At 43.8% G+C, this 21,201-nt stretch overlaps 1 protein-coding gene across 1 annotated transcript; it reads right to left on the bottom strand.

Moving 5' to 3' along the window:
- Nucleotides 1–2,457: 2,457 nt before the first annotated feature.
- On the bottom strand, nt 2,458–20,374 carry UTP14A (UTP14A small subunit processome component). The gene is made up of 15 exons (XM_081042921.1): nt 20,215–20,374; nt 19,146–19,221; nt 18,378–18,448; nt 17,501–17,565; nt 15,388–15,530; nt 14,926–15,081; nt 10,420–10,539; nt 10,246–10,340; nt 9,517–9,640; nt 9,358–9,435; nt 8,538–8,928; nt 6,194–6,594; nt 5,037–5,230; nt 4,815–4,914; nt 2,458–2,893 (listed from the first exon to the last, which is right to left on the bottom strand). Exons 1-15 carry the CDS (start codon nt 20,250–20,252, stop codon nt 2,621–2,623), a joined length of 2,325 nt encoding a protein of 774 aa, XP_080899047.1. The 5' UTR covers nt 20,253–20,374; the 3' UTR covers nt 2,458–2,620.
- Between the last annotated feature and the right edge of the window lie 827 nt (nt 20,375–21,201).

Below are 21,201 nucleotides of genomic sequence, written 5' to 3' on the forward strand. Positions count from 1 at the left end.
GACAACATAAGGGAGCGCAGGGGAATGGAGAGAGGAGGGGTGGCCTGGAGTGCTCCACCACGCTGGCCATGAAGGGGAGGGGAGGCCGCGAAGGGGAGGCCACTGGGAGGAACGGCCACACACAGGGAGGGGGATCCTGGGGATGGACAGTCCGCAAGGAAGGGGGCTGGGGCTTCGGCGAGCTTGGGAGGGGATGGGTGAGCAGACACCGGGAAAGAGAGTGCAGCGAGGATCCGAGGGCTGAGACAGATGGGCGTGTGTGGAGTGCTGAGGGATGGGATTTGACACTGCTGATCGGGAAAGCTGAAAGACCACGGTGGGGCCCGCACAGACGGGACAGGACTACCAAGGCAGGACGAAAACTTCCCCAGGGAAAGTGGGACCTACGAGGGCTGGAGAAGGGTGGCGGGGGCGGCCTTGGGCTCGGCAGGAAGGCGCCACCACCGCCCTCCACCCGTCCCCAGCGTGCCCCGCCCCGTCCGGGGGCCCTAAGGGCAGCGGCCTGGGCGGTGGGGGGAGCCGAGCCAGGGCGGTACCATTTGGAACAGAGAGGGGGGCTTGGGAGGAAGGGAGGAGCCAGGGGTCAGAACTCTGTTGGGGGCGGGGGGCGGGCGCCACACCCTGGGAAAAAGGCTTGGGCACATCCAGAATGGACCAATCAGCGACCAAGGCCAGGGTGGCGTCAAGGGGCAGCTTTGGCCAATAGGAAGAGAGAACACTTCAGAGGTTCGGAGGAAGAAAAGAAAAAAAAAAGCCCCATGAAACAACAATCGAATCCGTTTGGGGGTTTGGAAGGCTGGGAGTGGGCGTCATTTATAGCACATTCTGGTGCCTGCCCTCCACTTTTAAGGATGGGATCGCTTGCTTCACTCTTGGGGTTGCGGGGAGCACGCGGAGCTGAGGAGGGTCTCGGGAAAGTAGACGCGGATTGGCCGTTTATTGGGGACACTTGATTGGGCGCTTCAATTTGGGGGGTGGGTGGGGCAGAGGTGGCAGCTTTGTGCTCAAAAGAGTGAAGAGGTTACGGTCTCTTAAATAGAGGCAGGTGTGTGCAGGAGTTTCCCGCCCTACCCCCCATCCACTGGCCACTGACTTAGGTGTCAGCCAGCAAGTGGATCACAGATTATCTCAAACCTATGGATAACTTTAAAATACCCCTTGGGCTCTGAACACGATCATCGATCAACGTATTTTCCTTCCCAGCCTCGGGCTGGTTCTTCAGAGGATGAGCAATGGTAGGTAGTAGAGTCCCACAACTACAACGGGGAATTTCATAGAAAATTTATGGCGAGGCTTTTGGCTTCAGAATTAGTCTAGGGACGTAGTGCCTACTCAGCCACTAATTTAATGTGTAACACTGGAGACTTCACTCAACTCTGAAATCTTTTGCCTGTAAAATAAAGGTTATTTGGGACTGGTTACATTGGAGATCTAAACATTTTGGAACTAATTTGGAGAGTGGAGTGCTTAGAAAAAGAGAACTGTTGGTAGAGGGAATTGCAAAAAAAGAAAAGAAAAAAAAAGAAAACCTCGTGGAGTGGCAGAAAGCGTTTGGCCCACGGATTCCAAATGTCTGTAAAGCTCCTCGAACTGTACGTAACATGATGTATATGTGCATTTTTCTGAGGAGGGTTCATAATGTCATCAAATTCTCAGAGGGGTCTGTGACACGAAAATTAACCGTCTTGGTCTGAAACACCTGGGAGCACCAACCTCCAAGGCAGGAGGTGAAATGCAATTGTAGTATGTCCTTTCGCAATCAGGAGGGGTTTCTCCAGTTCCTTGTTAGGAATCTCAGCTGCAGGGACCCTGTCCATATATGTATTTCTTGACCTCCAAAGAAAGGTTCCTCCTCAGAGTTGAGAAGCCCAGGTGAACTGCCGTAGAGCAAAGTAATGAATAAACTATACTTTGAACCAATGGGGAGGAGTTAAGAAGGGAATAGAGCTTTACTTCTGAAAGTCCATCTACATCATCTGTAAAGCACATAGGGCTAAAATCTCACTGTCGTAAGAATGAGAAAATAAGTGTTACCTTCTCTATGACAGCTATCTGTGCAAGCTGGGAGGCTTACACATGCAAAGAAAATGACAGTGACTAGACTTAAAGCTGAACCTACCTTTCACACTGTCCGAGGACCAGCCCAGGACAGAATCCAATTGCATGGTTTATGCGTGCTGTTTCTAGGCTCAGAGGTTAAGAATATACACTGATTAGTCACTATCCCTGAGTCTAATACATTGGTTATTTATAGTCGATCATGTCTGATGTGATGTGTTTAATATCATAAGCTAGGGTAACTTCTCTACAATTTAGCACTAACTAGATAATCCTTGGTAAGAAAATGAGGTCCCCCTGACAAGTGCGTCTGAAGAAATAGAATGGAGAATGTCCAAAGGCATCTTGTGTGATGTGAAAATGATTCAACTGGGAGACAACACAGAACACACTCCAGTTAAATAGATAAAAAAGGCTTTATTTCTAAAATGTGGCTTAACTGTACCCACAATGTGCTAAGCCAGTTTTGGAATTGATCCTGCAGCTTGGAGTAAACCTGGGCCAATGAAGGAGCAGTTGGGGCTCCTGGTTCTAGGCACCAAGATGTCACTCCTTCAGCAACTCAATCTTTAGAGTTTTTTTTCAATTGTTTTTTGTGACGTATGGAGAGTCGTTTTGGATTCCTCTGTATGACAGAGAGGTCTGACCTTGAGGAAGATCGGTAGCCCACATCTTCTGCTTTTATAGGCTTAATGATATGGCCTGGCTTGGTCACAACCTTGGGCGTAGTCAGCTTTTGGAAGGCCCTCTGGGTGTTCCATGTAGATCCTATAGGGATCTGGATGGTCCTTTCAAATTGTTGATGGTGGGTGAATGGATACGGAAGTACCCGCACCTGGAAAGGAAGGCAGAGTGACTAGGTGTGAGCCAGGCAATTGGTCAGGTAGTTTTCGCACACAGGCTAGAGTTACACATGATGGTGGCAGTGAGTGAAGCTACTGAGAAGTCAAGGCATCCCAATGCCGCTATCTAACCTTAGGAGTCCTAACTGGCTTCAGGACATTTGAGAGTAGAGGGGCCTAATTTGGGACTCCTTTTTCCCCAGGTTTATTCAATAATCTAGGCATTGAAAAACCACCCTGACACTGCCCCTGTGACAGTAGGAACACTATAGTAGCTCCTGGGCTGCTGTCCCCAACCTTCTTATTCTTGTGACTGCAATAAACACCCAGGCATTTGTGTATCCCTGTGGATTTTATGACCCTCCTACCTTCTCGTCTTTTCCTTTACTCTCCTTGATAAACAGGATCCATGTTTTAAGGAAACCAAAGGTTGACTCCTGAATACTGAACTCTACCAAGCTGTTACCCTCAGTTAGCTTCATCCTGTTTTGGCACCTCAGACTGTCAGAGCTGGAAGGCCCTAGATAATGGCAAAGGTCGTCTCCCTCGGTCCCAGAATTTGGCTTAGAGAAGTGCTTTATCCAAGAAAATTAGGAGCAGCAAGGGAGAAGAGCCCAGGCTTCTTTCCTTGCCCAGTACTCTTCTCCACTCCAGCACAGCATTACCTTCAGACATGTAAATAATCTTTAAACACTTCCCCAATGGCCAAAGAGGGGGTGGACAGAGTATTCAGCCTCAGGAGGTCTTTTTCCCCTTTCAGCTCAAAGCACACCTTATTCTATTGCATGCTGGGACCTGCACTCTAGCTTATTTTCAAAATGAGGAAAACCAAGGGAGATTCTGGAAAACTATTTGTCAGTTTGTACTGCCTGTATTAAAAACAAACAGATAAGAGCTCTGAAAGGGAAGCGTGATCGTCACTGAGATCCACACTCTGCCGTTCACCTAGAATCCTGGCCTGGTGAAGCACTCCCTTTCTCTATCTCTTATCCCAGTCCTGCCGGTTTATTGCCTGTTTTCTGGTTATATAGCCTCAACTGGGATTACAGTGGTTACAATTCAATTTTTGCATCGACTGGGTCACAAAATGAAATCAATAAAGTATTATTTAAATGTTACTTCCTCACCTCTCTTTTGTACCTATTAAACAGACCTCCTCTTTGTTTCCAGAAGGAAAAATACAACTCATTTCAATATTATCCTGGCTGGGGACAGATCTTAGGGTCACAGACTTTCAGAATTGAAGGGAACATAAAGGTCATCGAGTCTAATCTCATTACTGAGTCCTCTACACATGCTCATACTCCCAGAGCAACCCATTCTCTGGGCCAGCAGGAAGTTTTTGCCTGAATCGAACACTGCCTTTCTTCTGACTTCTACTTTGTGTGACTCCACTTCATACGACAGCCTTCAATATACTTGAAAACCATGATCCTGCTCAAATTTACTGCTCTCTTGGGTAAACATCTCTAGCTCATCATCACATGACATGATGTAAAATACTCTCACTACACTGAACAAGTACCTGTTTGTCTTTGTTTTTCTTAAGATGCAGCTCAAACTTTATAGCCTCTGCATAGTACCCTGACTACAAATACCAGCCCGAAGAACATAATTCTTCATTTGATGAGACCCATTTGCATCAGTGTTATCTGGGGTACTAGTTGAAAACGCAGATTTAAGGGCCTCACCACCGCTGCAAAGATTATCCTGTCTCAACCTTTTTCCTGGTCAGTAATTAAACAGAGTTGATCTGGAATTATTCATCTCAGAGCCAGTCAGCAAAAACAAAAATAGATTTGAGTCTGGTCAAAACCACATGTCCCTCTTAACCACAGAGCACTAGAATATTCCTTCCAAGCAAGAAAGCTGGGCAGCAAAGAGGAGGCTGTTAAAGAGCTCTGCATCCCTCACCTGGTGAGCTGCTGCATGGATGTTTCGCTTCTCGTTGATAATCACATTTGGCAAATTCTTGTCTTTTCTTGGAGGACCTTCAGGGGCTTTAATGAGAAACCTGAAAAGCATAACAGCAGAGCATCTAAGAGCATTAAGGGCTTAGTCAAAAAGGCAGGGAGGGTGTGTGAGGGGGAGGTGGAGAACCTGATGCCCTTCTGACAGGCTTTCTCCCATTCTTACCAGCGTCTCTTCTTGGCACTGGGCTTTAGGCCCACACCACCCCACTCGCCCCAGCCAGGCAGAGTCAGGTCCATGTCCTTTGGCTTACTCGCCTCCACAGCTTCCCTCTTCTCTTTCAAGAAGTCTCTGATGACATCATCCCCAGCAAAAGCTTCCTTTATCACTTGCTTTTGATCTCTCTCCTGTTCATCTTCCTGTGAAGAAACAAGACTGAGAACAGAGAGGCGGGGCTTGGGGGGAAGGAGGAGCTATACAACCTCCTAACTACAGAACCTCCTTCTTTTCTGGCACTTTCTGCACTAGCTCTGATCCCCCACAATGGCCCGAGACCCTGGCTCTGCTCACCAACTCCTCTATTTTCATGGGAACTGCCAAGGACTTCAGGGAAGGAGATTATGTGGTTAGGAGGTTCTGTAGCTATGGCTTGCCTTTGGAACGGTGGTTGGAGGTAAGACCAAGACCGCTTCAATTTTGGGTCGTGACATTTTAGCGCCCCCTAGGGGGAAAGCACTGAACAATGATAGTCTTGCAATACAAACCCATTGGTAGCCAGCCAATTATGCTCCAATTTTCTTCTCTCTAGGGTAAATATCCCCAGCTCATTATCATATGACACAATTTTAAACTTTCAGTAAGGAAACTGCAGGGTGGAGGGATGAATGGTCTGTGTTAGGAGAAACTCCAAGTAGCCTGGCCAGAATGCAGGCATCCTCCAGCTTATAGGTCTGAAAAGACAGGGGCCAGAGCTCCTCACTTGAGCAGTTTCAATGACTTAATCAGGGAGTCCTGGACCATTTGAGATCCCACTAAATAGAGCAAAACCTTGTCAAGAGCTCAATGACTCACCTTCAAGTTGTCCTGTCTGGGATCTCGTCAGAACTTTGAATGCCTCCCTTTTTCCTCTTGAGCGCAGTTTTACAGTCACCCCAAGGAGGGTTTGGTGGCTCAGGATTTTAGGAGGGTTCAGTGGCACTCACAGATTTGCATCTATCAAACTGTCACCAAGACCAGCCTGGCACCATACTATTCTGGGCCTCTCAACTACCAAAATGTGCTCCCAGCACAACAAAACTTCACTGATTCTCCTCCTTGTGCAAGGGCACTTTCTGCACCAGCTTTGATTCCCCACAATGGCCCAAGACCCTGGCTCTGCTCACCAACTCTACTGTCGTGGAGACTGCCAAAGACTTCACAGACAAAGATTTTGTGATTAGGATGTTCTGTAGGTCAATCATTTGCTCCTTCCTTTTCTCCTTGGGGGCACCAGGCTGATTATCTGGATTCATCTCCAACTTCTGCCCTTCTAAAGCAGTTCTGGGAAGCTCCTTATTTTGAAAGCATTCTTCCTTTCCCAGCTCTTCTAGCTCTTCCAGTATCTCTGCTCTCTCCGGCCTCTGCAGCAACAGGGGCTCCTCTTCTTCCCTGGCAGGTTCCTCTCTCTGGACCGGCAGAACTGTCCTCGCTAAACTCACATTTTGCTTCCTGGACTGATGGTTTTCCTTGTTGAATTTATGAGACAGGGCCCTCAATTCGGACAGCACCTCCTGGCTGTTAGAATCTGGAAGAAGAAATGACAGCCGTCAGAAAAGGAGGTTGGAAGTTGCCTTGTCAATGAACCCTTATTGAGCCCTCTCAACAAACATTCATTGGGTGCTAAGCACTATGAAAGGCATTCCAATGAAGAGAAGACTCCATTCGCTAATCTCCTGGAAAGTTCACTAATCATTACCTGTCAAGTAGCAGGCAATGGAGTTGAGTAGTTAAAAGCAGCATGTTGGGAAGCAGATGTCCTGGGTCCTATTCCCAGCTTGGTCAACAACTCACTGTGTAACTGGAACTGTGGCTTAATTTCCCTGTAAACCTTGGTTAGGGAGCTGGCTCCAAGCTCAAAATTCTAAAAAGGCCTTTTTACCGGGGGGACGGGGGAAACACGCGGGGGGTGGGGGTGGGTTTGTTGAATATAACTTCATTGTAATTTATTATTTGTAATTTCTAAAAATTGTGATTTATTATTTGTAATTTCTACTGTAATATCCTATTTGTAACAACCACATCCAGCATTGTTCTGTCTTAAAACAGCATTTCATAATTTGTCATGGCCGAGTCAAGTAGCTCACACTTTCCAGTCACCAGCAACATCTGAGCAGATACCACTAGTCTCTGAGAGCCCTGAGGGAAACATGGCAGTGATACACTTCTCAACTGTCCTCTGCATTGACTCAAGTTGCCTCCATTCCCAAGGTTATCCTGCTCTCTACCTTTGGCTTGAAGCCACTGGGAAGAAGCTACTTGAGATCTGGCCTTTGGACATATGTATGTTTATTCCTCAAGAATCAAGTTTTCTTGCCCATTTTGTTTGGGGTCCATGACCTCCCACTATTTCCCCAAAGGTTTGGGAACCTTTTTTTTTCTTGTTTTTAAATTTATCATGCAAGGAAATCCAAATTCACCTTTCATTCCACAACCAACTGCTCTACACATTTAGCTAGATTACCAGCTTTTGAGGGGGCTCAGGAAGATGCAGCTGGTGACCTGTAGTTGTAGAGAAACTGCCTCACAATCTTGGTCTGCAGTGCTGCCCTCCAAAATCCTCTCAGAAGTGGCTGCTCGTAACTATTAATCCCAGAACTCTGATGAAAACCCCAAGTAAAGGCTCTACAATACACTCTCAATGATAGCTCTTTTAAAGTTATTTTTTGCCAAGGAAAAACAGATTATTGCTGTCATCTAAATGCATTATTCCTATAGGAAATACAATCAGATCTAAGACTGCACAGATAGCCAGGCGATTCTGAATGTAGGTAGTTCTCTAGCCCTGTCTTCTCCCTAGAATGGGAGCTCTCTGACCTGTCTCAAGGGCATTAATGTTGTTAATGTAAAACCTCTTCAAGATAACAGGTAGAAAATATAATATGCAAATTGAGTCTGAGCACAGGGTAACAATTCTAATTTACCATGTACCTTGTGGAGTCATTCATTCTTGTCCAGAAAGTCTCACCCCATATCACATATATCAATCAGCATTTATGAAGTGCTAAAAATGCCACTCCTATTTTACAAACAAAACAGAACACCGCAGCCTAATTTGAAGAAGCTTTATAATGCCTCAGCAGATACCTATGTGCCTGTGGGTGTGAATCGTTTTTGGATTTGCCATCCTGCCAGTGCACCTCTCTCTGGTTTGTGGGTACCAGTAATGTTAACTCTTGCCCTGACTCTAGGCATGGTGTAGTCCTGTCTTTCTGAAGACTGTGAGCCCTCAAGAGCAGAAAGCATGTCAGAACACACAATGTACAGCCATGCAGATGACCACTTATTAAATGCCTTTGAAGAAAAACAGTAATTATTATCGTCTATTTTCTCTTCAGGGACCCATGGCACTCTCTTGAAAGACTACACCCTCATCACTCTGCGGCGTGTGTGGGTGGGCACAGCTTTCCTCTCAGTCAGTCTGTAGCACTTGCACCAAGCAGCTCTCCCTTCTGGTCTACTGTATCTTACCTTTTGTTTCTTGTCTGCCCACCGGCTCAGTGTCCTGGTTGAGCCCAGACATTTCCCTAAGCGATCGCCTTTCCTCAAATTCTTTCAACAAAATTTCTTCCTCTGCCACTTTTCTTTCTTCTCCCTCACTTTCAGAAGCCTCGTCGGCCACGGGCTCTGGAACTTGTTTGGTGTCCTTCTGGATTTGGGCATCTTTCGTGTCATTGGAGTGATTCCTGACCATCCAGGGGTTTGGTCCATCTGTGGTCATCTGTGCTTCATTCACCGCATCGGGGACAAGGAGGTCACTCTCTTCCTCTGTACCATCCTCCTCTTCACTCCCAGAAGCCACCTGGAGTTTCTGCGTCAGTTCTTTGTTCCTGGCCAACTGTTCCTGCATAGCCTGGCGAGCCTGGAGGAAGGAGTCACAGTACGTATGCCCTGTCATTACTGACTACAATAACACCTTTCCCAGTCCATTTCTTAAAGCTGCCTCCTCTGAATTAAGTATTCTTATTGGTGCCTAATGTTTAAACTGCCCATATACCACCATGGTAATAGCTATGAAATATAATGGAAGACAAATCCTTTGTCTTCAAGGAATCAACATGTGAAACACGATTTTAAAAAAAGCTCCTCTCCCTTTTAACTGGACTTGGCTTCAATACTCTTTCCCTCTCACCTCTCCTTTTCCACCTTGCTCTAGTCATTTTCCTCCCAGCCTTAGAGATTTTCTGACGCCTTTTTAGATTCCTGGTTTTCCATTTACCTTCATGACTCTTACCTCACTGTTTCTTTCTTTCCCCCAATTCCATCTCTTTTCTTACCGATGATCTCTTACCTCCAGGTCATATTTGGCCATAATTGCCTTTGACTTTGCCCATTTCCCACTGTTCTGGTGTTTAAGGCTCATTCGCTCCTGGAAAGAAAGGGCAGTGTGAGATCCTTATTGCTTTCTGGAGAAAGCTGGTTCAAGGGGTAGGGCAAGAAACAGCCTTACCATCATTCTGGCTTTTTCGAGTTTTTCCAGTTCTTCCAGGGCTGCAGTAGGATTGACTTCCTGCAGCTTCTCAAACTCTTTTAGGGCTTTCTTGGCCTTTCCTTTCTTCAGAACTTTGTGATACCTATAGGGTAATGAAAGGGTTATGAGGGAAGAGATTTAGCAGGAACACTGATGCCACACACAAAAGTGTCCCCACTCCCCAAGGGGCTTCCCTATGCAGGAGCCAGAATGGATGTCACAGAGCTAGCTGACTAGAGGGAACGAGACCAGAGCAAGCTGACAGGCCTCTCAGTCCCTGCAGCCCCCAGGGGCAGACCTCTGCAGAGCAAAGAGTCCCTCTGCTCCTACAGCACAAGGGAAGAGTAGAACAAGTTCCAAAGAGGCAAAAAAGCAGGAAGAAAGCCCTGCTGGCCCCAATAGCTGTAGAATTCAGAGTTCATTCTGCAGAATCACTCTGACATGCCTTGGAAAGGAGAGAAAGTAATTGAACAGTCCTCTTTTTAGCAAAACTAAGCTGGAAAGCCAAAGCCAGAGGAAAGGGCACTACTGAAGCAAGCAAACCTGTATGAGATTGATGTGAAGGGAAAAAAAGGCTAGTCATTTCTATTTGAGACCTCTTTCATATGACCCCAACTGCCACGTCAAAGGTTCTTTCCTAAGAACTTGTGATTAGCCACTTTTATTTTCTTTTGTGGAACCCAAGGCCAGGTCACCAGGTTTACTTACTTTTTGCTTTTGATTTTCTTTTCTCTTCGAGCCCTGGCTTCATAGTAGGACTGCAGGGCCCGGGCCCTCTGAAGCTCTGCTCGGCGCATCTTAGCCTACAAAGAATGACATTTACAGTGACTCCTGGACTTGAGGGCAAATGCCTGGGTGTATCAAAGGGCCTATCACACTTACCTCTTCCAGGCTCATGGCTTTGAGAGAGGCCTTTTCCACGGGAGTCAGTAAAGGGTCTGTCACTGGTTGCTTGTTTTTATGGAGGAGGTTAAAAATTTCCTGCTCCAGGGGAGTTCTTGCCTTAAGGAGGTAACAGAACAGTCTGAATCTTAAGCCATGCCCCCACAGTCTCCCTCTTTTCAGCCCTATGACCATCTACTTTGACACTATCACTGGAATCACTCACTGGATAGGATTGGCTGTTATAACAAGAGAAGGGGTTCCAAGTTCGCTGCCTAACTGTACAGATAAAGCCTTCTTTTATTCTGATTTAAAACAACTTCAGCAAGGGGATTCTGAGGCGACTCTCTAATATTACTGAGGGGATCACTCTGTGTTCAGATTATCAATATATGTAAAACAGAATGCCATTCTCTTAAGAATCACAGCACGATCATAACCCTTAAGGTAAATGCTGGCAGGACAGAGGAAGAGCAGTACCAAATGTGTTTTGGTAGTCGCGAAACAAAATCAAGTGGTCCCTGTGCTATGTATACTGTACAGTTAGGAATCTCAGATTTATGTGAGCCTCCTTTTAAAAATATTTCTAGAGGAAAGGGGAGACTAGGTCTTAAGGTGAGCACAAAAAGACACGGCCTTTAAATATATGACCTTCATGTAATTAGCCTGTTTCCTGACAGTTTAAATTTGACTCTAGTCATGTTTTAACTTTGGCTCCGACTCCTCAGTTTCCAGTTAACTTTGCAGGCTAGGTAGGGTCTATGTGTGTGAAACACATGGGCTGTGAACCAGTTACTTCACATGTCAACCAAAGACCTCATTTGCTGCATGAGTGATATTGTGAGGATGGCTAAACTAGGCAGATCATGCTAAGATATCATCATGTTGATCATATCTTGTGTGGTAAAGTACAAAGATAGCCCTAAGCAACAGAGCCTGTTTCAAACCTCATACACATTGTATGTTGTTTTCTTCAACAGCCATATACATCACGGTCAGTATCAAACTTACAAATATCTGGACAAATGCATAAACACACATCATCATACATTACATGGTGCTATTGATTTAACCATAAACCTATTCTATTGAATAGTAAAGGTACATGTTCTTCCATTTTTAGTATTTGCAATAGTGATCAGTCAAAGCCTACAGTGATTTATATTACAATGTTGTAATCTCCCTCCAATTCAATTCACAAACATTTCTTGACTGCAGCTGCATTCCAGGTACTTGCGCAGTTGATTAAGTTCATTCCTGTCTTCACAGAGCTCACAGCCTTTCAGAGAAAAGAGACATATGTACCACTAACAACATACTGGGTTAAATGTTAGTCCATAGGTGTAATCACAGAGGAAGGAACAATTCTGATTAGGAGGTGGGTTAGGCTTGAGGAAGGAAGAAACTTGAGTTAAGCTTCGAGGTATAAATACAATTCTGTAAGGAGGGGTCCAGAGAGATGAAGATAAGCAAAAACAGATATATGGAAAGGAGAGGTGTGTAAGGGAACAATGTGTTGTCCAGTACAGCTAAAATGCTAGGTACTTCTGTCTTATCCTGTAAGTGGGGAGCCTTTTGAAGGATTTTAAACAGGAGAGCAACAATTAGTTATGTTTCAGAAAGAAAATCCTGATGCTTGAATAAGGGGATATATGTAAAGTGCCAAATGAGAGGTGAAAATGAAAATGAGAAGAGGAACCAGGGATCTGAGAGCTATTACAGAGACAGAATTCACAAACTAGCGCACTGTCTGGGCTGAGGAGAGGTGGCAGTTAACAGGAGAAGGATAAATCAGATGGCGGAGGTTTCCAACCAAAGTGACTGGAGTATGAAGTTATGTTGTTGAATTACAGAATGAAGGTAGTGGTCCAGGGTTTGGGAGTCTGGGGAAGGAAAATGCCAGGCTTACTTTGTTTATAAAGTTTAAGGTACATTGGGGAGATCCAGGTGAGGCCTGCTAATCATATGGAATCTGGGACTGGAATTCAGAAGAAGGGATTGAGAGGGATCCGTAGCATATACAGCTGATAAAGTAAAAAATCACAGAATTTACAGGGTAACAATGAAACAGACTAAGAAAAATCAGATAGATAAAAATCAGGAGTAAGTCACAGAAGTCAAAGGAGAAGTTTTTAACAATGTGTCAATAGTGTCACGTTGGCTGAAGATAAGGGTTTGGGATGTGGAGAAGTTTCAGTAGGGCAGTAGGTAGGCGAAGGTGAGAGAACACAGATATAGCAGTGGAGACCAGCTCTTCCCAAAGCATGTTCCTCCTCAGCTAACAAGATTTACTTCATTTAAAAAACTAGTTTTAAAAATTCAATTTATTTGATTTTCAATAACATCAATTTGTACACTGTGGGTTAGAGTCAGTTACCTTTTCATAGAATTTAAAAGGCTAGTGTGCATTGTGAATTGCCAATCTCCAGTTGGGGCAGGCAGCATTTTCTAGCAATGGGACCACTCCCCCCATTTGAGGGCATATTGAGAAACTAAGGTTTTGAGGCGAACACTTTGGGAAATGCAACTGTAGGCTGCTAGTGGAAGGAAGGAAAGACGGGGTGGGAAAAGTTACTGTACCATCATTTCTAGCACTTTGCAGTTTACAAATGCTTTTGTACACATTATCCCATTTAATTCTTATCAGCTAGAGTCCAGTGAAATTTTAGGAAGCTGGACCAAAACTATACTGCAGACTTCGGATTCTTAACCTCCAGGAATACTAGTATATCACTAGTCCTTGGTACTTTGCACTCTTAAATTGTAAGAATTGCGAGCTGCTAGCCAGAAAGCATGCCCTGACCTTAGCATTTCCTTATTTCTCTGTGCCACACTGGTGTAGTTTCTCCAAAAATGCGTCTTAGCATGAATGGTCCAGTAGATTCAGTGTACACCTTCTGGGCCACTCTGTCTTGCACAAGGAGTTCCTGGAGAGTAGAAGTTGTGCCATTCTTACTTAGTGCAAACTTCTCCTCCACCATCTCACCTTTAATACCCAACTCGGCAGTTTCCTGTGATCTACAAGATTACATCCTTTGGAAAAAGCAAGATGCAGGAGAGTGTGTAAAAGTGCACTACTACTTTTCTGATAACTAAGAGTTAAATACGGATATATCAGTAAAACCCTTAAGTTAATAATAATAATAATAATAATAATAATAATAATAAAACTTATAGAAGTGGTTACTTCTGGGTAAATATGGGGGTAAAAATGCGCAGGTGGGGGACAGGGGTGGGGTCAGACTTTATACATCTTCTATATTTCTATTTTTGAATCCTACAAATTATATTACCTCTTAATTTTTCTCCTAAAGTCTCCCTTCCATCCTACAGTCACACTTTAAACCTCATCTCTTTTTCATGGGGAAAAGGGAGCATCCTAGAAAGAGAATGGCAGAGACAGAGCTCATCCCCACAATAAGCAACCCACTCGCTCAAGTTCTAGCTATGGTGGCAAGCCATGTTTACCTGGATTAGCTTTAATTACTTCAAGTCCCCAACACACAGGACATTTTTAGAAAGCAGAAGAAAAGCATAAAAAGGGCCATCTAGTCACCGTTTGGGCACTACTGTTTTTGTCTATTTTTCTACTTAAGACAGAACATCCCATTATAGACTCCATAACCAATGGTGTATTGGAAAAGAAAGGCTAGCTGTTCTGAAGCACTTGTTCATAGACAAAATAATAATAATAATAATAATAATAATAATAATTTTTTTAAAAACAACACTTTAGGGACTGACAAAGGATTACCAACTTTTAATTTTGCAAAGGGCTTAACTACCATTCTACCCTCAACCCCATCCTTTGGTACTACCATCATTACATAAAAAGAAGAGCTATTCCAACACCATTGAAGTGAAAAGAATAAGGTCATACTAAAGAAGAGCTGGCAACCTTACACCCATCATATTTACAATTATCCTTTTGCTTCAGACGGATGAAAAATTTGCCAGAGATCAGTGTTTAGGAAGCCCAGCTCTAAAATATCTTTTTTTAAATTTTCTGCAGCTCAGTCATAATGAATTACATGCTAAGATTCTGGTCATTATCAGCAATATGTTATATTTTAATGTGGTATTCCTTTAGAAGCAAACTTTGGATCTGTTGCTCATGTATCCTTACTAAGGCATCAGTGAACTGATTTTCCCCAGATCAGAATGTAGCTTTAAAAGCTTTTAAAAAACTGGGGTGTGAAAAAGAAAACATTATGTTCCTTCTCTACTGGCAATCAGATGTTTTAACACAAAAACACGGAAATAACCATGTACTGTATGCTACAAACTGATGAAGGGCGACCACAGAACCACTGTGAATGGCTACTGCATGACTGATAACGAATCCTGCCACCCCCTTCTCTACATTTCTGACTGATAAACTACAATGACTGCAGCTGGAATTTCAGTTTAACATGTCCAACCAAATCAGCTGCAGGCCTTGCAATCTCCACATTGTGCAATCTCACCCCCCTACCCTGAGGTGTGGTTTCCTCCTGCTGCACTTACCTTCCAGCCACTGAGCACATGTTCAATGGGAGCAAAGGCTGACTGCTCCTTCTTCAGGGGAAAAACCAGCTGCTCTGCTTGCCGGTTCTTCAGAACGATGGGATCCCATTTGGAGAGGGCCTGTGAGGTTTTATTGAACGCCACTTCTCTGTGGATCTGAACCAGGCAACGTACATGAAAGGAAAGAGCCATGAAAATTAGGCATCAAACTCAAAGGACTAGTGGGAAATTAGGAGGCAATGTTTCTTAGCCCAAGGAAGAATCAGAATGCTGGAGATTAGCTCTTGCTTACTTCTCAGGACTGTACTTTCCACTAGATTAGTTTTAATGTTTTCCATGGTGAGGCAATCACAGCTTCCCTCCTCCCATTTTTCAGGCTTCCCCCTTCCTTTTCTTCTTATCCAGTTTTTCCTTGTCAGTTCAATTTCTTCCCCTTAATGGACCACACTCTTTATAACTCACGCGCTCAACCTCTTCTTTGTTAAGGGGTAACTCCACAGTCTTCTTTGATTTGACTCTATTCAGTTGTTTTTTCACAGTGGCCAATGAGGATGAAGTTTTAACGGGCTCAAGCAGATCTGAAAGGACTAGCCTTTCTCCTGATCCTGTAGAAAGGCCAAACTTTCTGGTCAGAATGAGAAGTGAGTCAAAATCCCGATATCACACAGAGAGATGCCTAAGTAGAAAATGCTGGCAGTCAGGCAAATAGGAATAAATCTTTTACTTCAATAGCTAGCTATAGTTACACCATCACTTTCCTACATTCTCACCTGTGCTGAAGGGTAGACGAAAAGAGAAAGTTATTTATTTAAAAAAGTTATTTGCTTTTCTCTTGGTCTGCTGCCAATCTTGCTCCACTGTAACTCATTCTTCACATAGCAGACAAAGTGATATTTAGAAAATGTAAATCATAGCACGTCATGATCCTGCTGAAAATCCACCAGTGGCTCCCTATTATACTTGGAATTAGTCATCCCTCGGTATGCATGGGGGATTGGTTACAAGATCCCCTGTGGATACCAAAATCTGAGGATGCTCAAGTCCCTTACGTAAAATGGTGTTATTATTTGCATGTACCTATATTTGCATATGAGCTACAGCAGGGCAGGCTTACACATCACTTCATGTATGTGGATTCAGCATAGTGCTCAGTGTGTGGCAAATTCAAGTTTTGATTTTTAGAACTTTCTAGGATTTTTGTTGTTGTTGCTGAATATTTTTGATCTGTGGTTGGCTGAAGGCAAGGATGTGAAAACCAAAGATACGGAAGGCCGACTACACTGATCTAAAGGACATAGCACTGTAGGATCTGATCCCCATATGGGATCTTGATCTGTCTCTCCAACCTCATGTCATCCCCACCTCCACTATGCTCTAGTCACAATGGCCTTCTTCCTGTTCTTCCAACATTCTGAGCCTGTTTCTTCCTTAGAGCCTTTGCACTACCTGCCCCATCGCCTGCGATGCTTTCTCCTATCTTTACATGATTGACTTTTGTGTCATTCAGATCTCAGCTTAAATTTTGCCTCTTCAGAGATCTTTCATGACCAGCCAAATTACAGCACCCATTTAGTCACTGTACCTGCATCATCCTGTTTTAATTCTGTCTCCCCCCACTAGAATGTAAACCCGATGAAATCAGTGTGTTATTCTTTACTATAACCCAGTATCTAAACTGTTTCCGAAACTGATAGACAGTAGAAACATAGTAGATACTCAGAAGCTGATATTAGTAGAAACTGAATAAGTTTGGAAGAACACATTGGTACTTGTTCTAGGAGGTTACGTCAGTGGTTACTAGAAGAGTATAACTCATTCAACCCGCCTAAATTGTGAATATGTGAATATGGTGAAAAAGATCTGGCATCTAGACTTGGTAATCAGATTAAAATCCCAACTCTGTCATTCACCAGGCATTCTCAATAGAGGTGGTATCACTCTCCCACCCACAGGTGAAAATTGGTTTGGGCAGGAGTGAAAAAAAGCTTAGATATTACAAAGTTTTGTGTCTCCCAAAGCTCAACCCTATCCAACAACATCTCATTCCTTAGCATCTGATTTCCTGGTGGAGGGTGGGGGAGAAGAGGGACGAAGGGAGGCAATGAGGAAACAAAATGTCTAAAAAGGCTCCTCAGGGGAGCAATAAAGAGAAAGGTTGAGAAACACTGAACTAGGTGAAGTCCCTTGAGTAAGTAACTTGACTTCTTTGAGTTCCAGCTGGAGAGATTATTTGCCTGTCTGAACTCAAAGTGCTGTGAGAACTGAAATAAAAATGAAATCATGAACATGATTCAGCTAGTGAGAGGCAGCTGTCTTCACTCATGTCCCTCTATCCTAGAAGTAGCTAATCAAGCTCAGTGGGAAACTTTGACCATGGCCTTCTAGGCTTTATTCTAGAAATGGAAGAAACTCAAGGGCATTTGATTACCCTTCTTCACTCACTCACAGGTAAATATTCATGGCATGATCCATTAATCACATTAAAAACAGTTCCTGGGGTGGAAGTTGTAAAGTGACTGTTATACTTTGGGAACTCCACAAGCTATAACGCAGATAGCTTCCTTTGTTAACTTACCTTCAGAACTGACAGTGAACTCTGACACCTTCAGACTAGCCTCAGATCTCTCAGCCAATTTCCGTCTGAAATTTAGGCAAAACAGAATATAGTAGGAACGGACACATTTTGCTGGGGAACAAACACTTCCTTGTTCAAACAAGGCTTTGCTTTCATGTATTTCTCTTCAAGAGTCAGGTCTTGTCACAAAATAACCAGGAAATCTGTTCCTAACCTGGACTTGGTAGTTTAACCATCTCTTAATGTAGACTCAGCCCCTCAAAAACACAAGGCAATATAAGGTAGGCATAGTGGAAAAGGTATTGGACCTGGATTTGAATTCTGGATAAGTAATGTCTATTCAATGCTTCAAGACTATAAGTGTGGATTAAGTAAGAATTCACATGCACAAATGTTTAACATAATAATAGCTAACAATTACATAATCTTTACTATAAGCTGGGCATTGGTTTAAGATCTCTACATTTATTAACTCATTTAAATGCCACAACAATCCTATTAGGTAGGTACTATTATTAATCTTCTTTTCTTTTTTTTTTTAATTTATTGGGGTGACAATTGTTAATGAAGTGCAGCTGCTATGGAAGGCAGTGTGGAGGTTCCTCAAAAAATTACAAATAGAATTACTATATGACCCAGCAATCCCTCTCCTGGGTATCTACCCAAAGAATTAATCTTATTTTCTAGTTGAAGAAATTGAGGTGCAGAAAGGACAAAATGTTTGCCCAGACAATCTGTTTCCAAAGTATGTACTTTTAATAATGATATAATAATAATAATGTGTGTTCATTGTCTTAGGCACTCAATAAATGTTAGTTGCAGATAAATCTCATGCAATCAGCTAGTTATACCCTGTCCAACTTGATGGGAAGGTTACCTATTCTTTCCATCAAGGGAACTGATTGCTTCCAGAAGTTTTTGATGCTTTCGCTCTCCATCACTGTCTCCCTAGACACAAAAGGAAAAAACAATGATGAGGGGCAGGAAAAGACTGTGGAAATTGAAGCCATGTAAAATTTCCCAAATCCTTTTGTCAGTGAAGAACTGGGGAATCAGATGAGGTCTGGTGTGCAGGTCTGAAAAAACTGCTTCAAAAACCAAAGTACCTCATTACAGAGCCTTAGTAACTGGGAGCTAATGCTATGCCTCTGTCTTAACTTGTTTTGGGAAGAAAAGTGCTATGGGAATAATGTTTCTGTATGGAAAATACAGTGTGGTCTGAGACAGAAACTATCTAAGTACTTTTGTCAAGAGAATAAAGAGTTAGAATTCCTACAGCATCTGTTGGAGATGCAGCTTAATTATGTGTAGTTCAATCAGACACTTAAATTAATTCTCTACAGAAATCCAAATCTGGAAAACAGGGAAAACAAACAATGAGGACCACACGTTTTGGTCTCTATACTAATCAACTACACTTAGTCAACTTGAGGACAGTGGCTATATCCTATACAGTCTTCAAACTCCCATAGCACTTAATATATCTTATACATGAAAGACTGAAACTGCCTATAATTTATTTGTGAGACAAATATGGACAAATATGAACAATTTTACCATCCCTTTCCTTTCCAGGAATGTGCTGTCTACCCTAAGTTTGAGGCAGAAGGGAACTGGAGAAGGTAGTGTAGCAGTTGTCACCCACCTCATCTTCACTGGTGCTCAAGGGGGAGTCTTTTGGCAAATCCTCTAGTTCTTCCTGTTCACTTAAAGCCAGAAGGCTGTTAAAGGAGATAAAAGAGAAATATAACTTGAAGAAACTCAACAATCTCTAAAACATAACTGCAGAAGTCAGGCATCACCTCCAAGAGGTGAGCAGTGGTTGGTGATACCCATACCCAATAGTATGAAAAAGATATAATACTGTTCAGTGATTGGCACTGCATTTCCCACTGACCTCTAGGAGGTTGTAAAAATATCAGACCCTAGGTAAGGTGGCAGAAAGATGCTGTTCCTGGCCCTTGAGTCAAGGCAGTTTCACCGTTAATATTTCTAAGTAGCCTCCAGATGGAAGACACCTTTATAGGTGCAGCTTACTCAAAAGTGACACCTTGATCACTTGTTCCCTGGAATGCGGAGGAAAGTAGGTGAGGAAGCCATTTTCCCTGTGGCTTGCTCGGAAAAGTAGGCGCTTAACTAAGGAACATTGATACCCTGAAACATGTTATGGAGTCTATTACCTAACAGTACATTTCAATCTTTGCAAAGCAAGCAGTACTAAACGAATTACATTCAGTTCCCCTATTGGGGTGGAAGGTAAAACATCAGAGAAAAACATCGTGTATGACTCCAAAGGTTTCCAAGACAAGTGATTTTACAGCGCAGGCACTGCCTGCGCAGAAGGCTGAAACTCGCCGCAGCAGCGGCATAAAAAACGCAGTCACGTGACGAGGACAGTGCAACATATTAACTTAGCTGGAGAGCGAGAGGCCACAGGGATGAAGACCAGAAGCTGGGGAGCGGAAGGAGCGAATTAAATTATTACGTTGGTGCAAAAGAAATTGCGGTTTAAAAGGTTAACAATTGCAAAAAACGCAGTTACTATTACACCAATCTAATCAAAGGGTTTTAAAGGATGAATCGCGGAAACAGTAACGAATGACGAGGTCTTGGGAGGGGACTAAGTGTCTGTTAAAAAGCAGCTTCCCTGTCTCAAAATCCGGGGAACCTGGCCCCCAGAGACCCAGATCCCCCTACCCGCCTTTACCCCTCACCTCTCCGTAGCCAGAATCGCGCTCATCATCACGCTCATCTCAGCAGCCTGTCTCACATGGGCCAGGAGCGGAAGCCCAAAGGAAAGCAATTTCCGTGCCGGCCGCAAAGCAATTTCTGCTTCCGCGAGTCATGCGCGACAAGTCGCCTCACTTCCGGCCCGCCCTAGGCCTGCGAGTAGCTGGCGACGCTTGGAGAGTGGCCTTAGGGAACCTGGGATCTTAGAGTTTACAGCTTGTCAGTGGGAGGAGCTTTACTTGCCCCACCCACCTCTCATGTAACTCGCGCCTCTGTGTGTCCTCTCCTATCCCTGTTTCCAAGCGGCCCGAGGTGGGTGAGCTTAGAGCTAGGGTGCTGCGCTGTCCCGTCCTGATCCAAAAGGAAGGGCTCCGTCGCCCGTCCGTGTTGGACAGCGTCCTGTGAGCCCGCCCCTGGCCAACTCGAAGCTTTAAGAACGCCAGTGTACTGGCCAGCATTGCGCTAGGCCCCAGGGATTCCACTGTGAACAAAGCAAGTTTCCTCCTATCTTAAGGAAAAATTCCCTTTCATCCTGTACCCCCTTGTCATTGCAGCCCTAGGTTCCTCCTTCCCTATGTAACAAAGTTTCATATAAGAATAGGCTATGGGTAAACGGCATCAAATATATGGTGATGGAAGGAGAACTGACTCTGGGTAGTGAACACACAATGTGACATATAGATGATGTAATACAGAATTGTACACCTGAAATGTATGTAACTTGACTAAAAATTGTCACCCCAATAAACTTTAATTGAAAAAAAGAATGGGCTGTGTCAGTGGCTGCAGCTTCCTCACTTACCATCAACTTTTTTTAAAAACTAGTTTCAGGTGCACAAGACAAAGTAATACTTAGACGTTCATCATTTATATCCCTCACACTGTGGACCCTCCTCCCCCCATCCACTATCTCTCTGACATTGCACCCAGCCATCACATTTCCACTGTCTCCACTCCCAATGCTGTACTCC

Source organism: Rhinolophus hipposideros, assembly GCF_964194185.1.
Source record: "Rhinolophus hipposideros genome assembly, chromosome: X".
Classification (NCBI taxonomy): domain Eukaryota; kingdom Metazoa; phylum Chordata; class Mammalia; order Chiroptera; family Rhinolophidae; genus Rhinolophus; species Rhinolophus hipposideros.